The following is a 5,377-nucleotide window of genomic DNA, read 5'->3' on the forward strand; positions in this document are numbered from 1 at the left end:
ATCGGGGTATTTTCGTAAATTCTCCTCTATGCATCTCTTCTCTTTTGTCAAATCGGGTCTCTTTGCCCCCCCCCCTTTGGCCCCTCCTGCTCCCTCGACATCATTCCACGTCTCCGCATCAATAGCAGCCGCTCCGACGACATCAACAACAAGCCTTTCTTCTGATATCGACAGCAACCCATTTGACGACCTTTTCCAACGATAACAAATGGATCGGCAGTTCCCTAACATTTTTGTTGATGGATACGGCTCACGGGTAATCCGTTTTCACGTTCTTTAGATTAATGTTTTCCTTTTTCGTATTATTTAGATTTAGGATGAAAATGATATGAATATGGAATTAAAAACCTGCAAATAGGCGGAAATGGAATTGAAATTGAATTGAAATGGTGAAGATCAATTCCGCGGAGGGGATAGGTCATTCTGCAGAGGGGCCTCCGCGGAATGACCTAAAATTCCCATTTTTCTTTTTTCTGTCCTTTTATAGCAATTAATTTCAAAATGAACCCTTTAATAGAAAAATTAATAATTTATAAATTGAAAGTATGTTGCTAGTTAATTTTTAATGTAAATTGATGTGAATGGTATAACTGGGTATTTTTTAATTTTATAATGTAAATTGAAATTACGTTGCTATTTATTTCCTTAACCGAATTTACTATGTAATTTTAAAACCTTGTTTTTATTTTCAATTACTAACGTTTTATATTAAATTAAATATATATGTTTTGCAGCACAATGATCTCGAACAAAAAGTTGATTTAACTTTAAAAAACGTGGTCGATACGATCATTAAAGACTATTTTCTGCAGCTAACTCAATCGCAACAAACATTATTTGAAGCTCCACCATTTGGAAGATTCTTAGGAATGCATGTCCCCAATAGTGACCCTTTACTCGTGTATTTGATGGTGTTGCATGAAGTACGGTCTCGGCAACTGTTTGAATCGGGGAGGTTTCTGTTTGAGATACATCGATGTAGTTGGATTTTGGTGAAACAAAGTATATTTTGATTAGTGGGTTAAGAGTTGGTCCTTATGTCGATTTACTCCATGACGAAAAAGGTCGGTCAAATTCAAATCTTTAGGCTCGGTTGTTCCCATACATTACAGATGCTCGTTTGCAGCTCAGAGATTTAGAAGAGTACATTATATCTCTGAATTATCTGCAACTTCATGATGAAGATATGGTAATAATTATCCAACTTGTTTTTATGTTGAAAGATCTTCACGGATGGGACGTTAAAAGATGCATTCCCGCATCAGTATACAAAGCTTGCGGATAATATATATGATTGAAACAGATATTACATTTAAAAATTGTGTATAAATACAAAAATATTTATAATAAATAAATTGAAAATTACAGGTTTGCATGGGGTACATATTTATGGACCTATACTTCGGAGTTGATGCGTAGAATGTTTGAGAAAATAGAAAACTTTAAACTATTTAAGCAGACCAATCCCAAATCGGCGAAAATACACAAGTAGTTAACAAAACTCATATCTTATCTGAAAAAAAAAAATCACCCTAAAACTGATCGTTTTTTAAATAGAACAAAAAAAACTTCTTTTAAATGACAAAAAACCGTCACAAAAGACCAAACAAACACATTACACAGAGAGGTTAATCAATCCGCAGAGACCTAGTCAACATGCTACGCGGATGCTTTAATAATATGTTAAACCGAACACTCTAAGGAGGTTTAATGTGTCTGCATGCGGTCCATACAAAATGTCTGAAAATCATACAAAATCGATCATTCCGCGGAGCCCATAGAGCACCCCTCCGCGTAATGCATGTCTATAACCACAATTTTTTTTTTCTGAAATCCCCCACACACACCAAAAAAAAATGTCTATAGTTGGTATTTTCCCATAGAATAATGTATGGCCGGATTTTGCAGGGCATGAAAGGCATTGTCAGAAGTGATAGGTGGAGGAGAGGTGGAGTTGTGAAGAGAATGAAGCTTTTTCCGTTTGTAGTTACCGAAAAAAAATCAGAGGTAAAAACATGGGAATTTTCATAATTTCAGGGGGCATTAACAGAGCATCTAAGACGGAGTTAGTATCGGGACGACGCATGCTAGATTTGGAAACCACCAAACCATCCATATAAAAATATCAAATGTTACACTAAAAGTACAAAATTGAGATAACCAAAAGGACCAAAACTATAGTTAACTCTTTACTTTTTTTCTGTTAAAATAAAATACATTTGTACTTTTCTGTAATTTTGTAATACATGCCTCTTTCAACAATCCTATTTTAGAAAAATAACACGTGATGTCGAAGGACGAACTTGTAATTTATAGTTTTCAAAACCATGAGAGGATTAAACGTCTTGCTTACACCTGTCACTCCCAGTCAAGGCGGTGGCTTGTTGTGTCTTACGTTTTTTGGCTATAAATCATAACCTTCACCATAACCATCACCATCACCATCACCATCTCGTTTTCATATATAAACACTTGCTCCAATCTGAACCAAAAATAACGAGAAAAATCTACGACGATGTCCGGTGAAGTCATTCGATGCAAAGGTACTGTTCATCTCATGATTTTGATTTTATTTTCACAAATTCTCTGCATTCCCCAAAATTTTATGATGTGAATATGACGGATTTAAGTTACAGATCTCCCAATCTCTTTTTTCGTATAGTTAGATGATCGCTTCCGCTGTTCTGTCAGTTTTTTTTATCTCGACTTTTCAGAATTCTCGCGGTAATCATCGTGTGTGTTCATGATTCATGAGATGTTATCATCTGTGTTTCTAAATGTGTTCTTCTGAATTTCTTCTTTTGTTTTCCGTTTTCTGATAATCTCCTATTATAATCCATATTATTTATTTATTTTTCCATTGGTTGTTCTAAATCAATATCGACAATTTCCCATTTCATTTGTATATGCAGCTGCGGTGGCATGGGAAGCCGGGAAGCCACTGGTAATAGAAGAAGTGGAAGTGGCGCCACCGCAAAAAATGGAAGTCCGATTGAAGATCCTCTTCACCTCTTTGTGTCACACCGATGTCTACTTTTGGGAAGCTAAGGTCATATATAACTTCTTACTTCATTCCCCACGAACATTTACCACTCATAGTTCTTCAGTTTTAGATTAATTACCATTCATAATTATAAATTCTGTTCAACTATCCGATCATTAAACATGAGTATACATGTTGCAGGGACAAAATCCCTTGTTTCCTCGCATATTAGGCCATGAAGCCGGAGGGTATAGTAATCCTCCTTTTAAACTTCTTGTTTCAAGTTTATTCTGATGATATGTAATTCGAATCTTCATATTTGTTTATCTTCTGTTGGATAGAATTGTAGAGAGCGTAGGTGAAGGTGTGACAGAGCTGCAACCAGGGGACAAAGTCCTCCCAGTATTCACCGGAGAATGTGGGGAGTGTCGCCATTGTAAGTCTGAAGAGAGCAATATGTGTGATCTTCTCCGGATTAATACTGATAGGGGTACAATGATAAACGATGGAAAAACAAGATTCTCAAAAGATGGAAACCCGATTTACCATTTTCTTGGAACCTCAACTTTCAGCGAGTACACAGTTGTTCATTCTGGTTGTGTTGCTAAGATCAATCCTGATGCTCCCCTTGACAAAGTCTGTGTTCTTAGCTGTGGGATTTCCACTGGTTGGTTTCTTTATTTCGTTTCTGTAAAATCAACAAGTGTAAGCGTTACTTTTAACTTATTTTGGTTTTTTTTTTTGGGCATGAAGGCATGGGTGCAACCCTGAATGTTGCTAAACCTAAAAAGGGCATGACTGTTGCTGTATTTGGGCTAGGAGCTGTAGGGCTTGCTGTGAGTTGACTTTTGTTTCTTTCTCTATTTGTGTATTCAACTTGGCTAAATTGTGGAAAAGGATTTGGATTTGTATTTTCTTTTGGTTCGATATCAGGCAGCTGAAGGAGCTCGGATTGCTGGGGCTTCAAGGATCATTGGTATTGACCTAAATGAGAGTAGAGCCGATGAAGGTAAGTCACTCCATGATCGACTCTTATGTGTCAAAAGAGTTGACTAATTCTTAACATACATCGATATTTCTCAAGTATGTTTGTTGAATTCTTGAATGACAACAGCTAAGAAGTTTGGTGTTACCGAGTTTGTGAATCCTAAAGATCATGACAAACCGATCCAAGAGGTTTTTTTTTCCTACCATGAGATATACAATTTTTTTTTGTTGTGACTTTAACTTTAACTTTCTAAATGTTATTCCCATTGGTTAATGTTTTACCCTTTTTGTAGGTCATTGTTGCAATGACTGATGGTGGAGTTGATAGGAGTGTGGAGTGCACCGGAAATGTTAGGGCAATGATTTCGGCTTTTGAATGTGTTCACGACGTAAATCCCGTTCAAATCCATTTAATCCATTATTCTATTTCTTGGTGTTATATATTTGTATGATGAGAACTTGATGTTTTTGTAGGGTTGGGGTGTGGCAGTTCTTGTTGGTGTGCCAAGTAAAGATGATGAATTCAAAACTCTTCCTATAAATTTCTTGAATGAGAGGACTCTGAAGGGTACATTCTTTGGCAACTATAAACCCCGAACAGATATTCCTGGTGTTGTTGAAAAGTACATGAACAAGGTGATGATTTATAGTTTTTTTTTATTGATTTAGTCATTGATTGAAGTAGTAATTGAAGAGTTGTAGAACACTTTTATAGTTTGGTTTTGATGGATGCAGGAAATAGAAGTGGAGAAGTTTATAACTCACCAGGTTGGTTTCTCGGACATCAACAAAGCATTTGACCTCATGCTTAAAGGAGAAAGTCTCCGTTGCATCATACAAATGGATGCATAGATCCCTTTGTTGGGTGTTTTACTATGTTAGCGGTGTTGGTCCAATCATGTAACAAAGTTTATAGCGAATAATGTATAGAGGAATAAAAGTAATAACGAAGTTTATAGCGAATAATATATAGAGGAATAAAAGTAATGGGACGTGTAATGCCCTTGAAGCTTAATGTTGTTTATGGGAATGTGTAACCTAAATATATGTTTGTATGGTTCTTGTTGCTCGTGTGGTTCTATTTTAGGTGCCAAATCTGGGAGAGTACTTGATAAAAACAAGTGTCAATAAATCAACACATGCATCTTACTTTGGAAAAATTATAGATGTTATTGCTAAATTAAGGAATCGATAAACATACAAACACAACAATTTGAAGATGCGAAGAAGATAAAGAATACAAAGATGTAACCTCGTTCATTCAATCAATGTAATCTAGTCACATCCACGTATGAACTAAAATGATTTGTTTAATGGACGAACTCTAACATTGTTTTCAAACACAAACTTTCTACATTGGTGTAACATCCGAATTTTCACGTATTAATCTTGAAAATCCTTTATTTC

General features: G+C 35.8%; 1 protein-coding gene across 2 annotated transcripts; it reads left to right on the forward strand.

The window, feature by feature from the left end:
* The first annotated feature begins 2,399 nt into the window (after nt 1–2,399).
* Nucleotides 2,400–5,013, forward strand: LOC111901944 (alcohol dehydrogenase 1). 2 transcript variants are annotated; one of them, XM_023897810.3, is made up of 10 exons: nt 2,400–2,543; nt 2,913–3,049; nt 3,185–3,231; nt 3,325–3,650; nt 3,737–3,819; nt 3,917–3,992; nt 4,098–4,159; nt 4,264–4,359; nt 4,445–4,606; nt 4,706–5,013. In XM_023897810.3, the coding sequence occupies exons 1-10, from the start codon at nt 2,516–2,518 to the stop codon at nt 4,820–4,822; spliced, it is 1,134 nt and encodes a 377-aa protein (XP_023753578.1). In that variant the 5' UTR covers nt 2,400–2,515; the 3' UTR covers nt 4,823–5,013. The 2 variants fall into 2 exon arrangements, with proteins under 2 accessions (XP_023753578.1, XP_042751866.1); XM_042895932.2 differs by lacking the exon at nt 2,400–2,543 and adding an exon at nt 2,606–2,724.
* The last annotated feature ends 364 nt before the right edge of the window (nt 5,014–5,377 follow it).

This window comes from Lactuca sativa, chromosome 6 (genome assembly GCF_002870075.4).
Source record: "Lactuca sativa cultivar Salinas chromosome 6, Lsat_Salinas_v11, whole genome shotgun sequence".
NCBI classification, from domain to species: domain Eukaryota; kingdom Viridiplantae; phylum Streptophyta; class Magnoliopsida; order Asterales; family Asteraceae; genus Lactuca; species Lactuca sativa.

Bases quoted from the DNA above. Each gene is read 5' to 3' on its own strand.
- LOC111901944 (XM_042895932.2), top strand. From the start codon at position 2,667: ATGATCGCTTCCGCTGTTCTGTCAGTTTTTTTTATCTCGACTTTTCAG. The intron at 3,232-3,324 runs GTATAGTAATCC...TCTGTTGGATAG, and splicing joins TTAGGCCATGAAGCCGGAGG to AATTGTAGAGAGCGTAGGTG. The intron at 3,651-3,736 runs GTTGGTTTCTTT...TTGGGCATGAAG, and splicing joins TAGCTGTGGGATTTCCACTG to GCATGGGTGCAACCCTGAAT.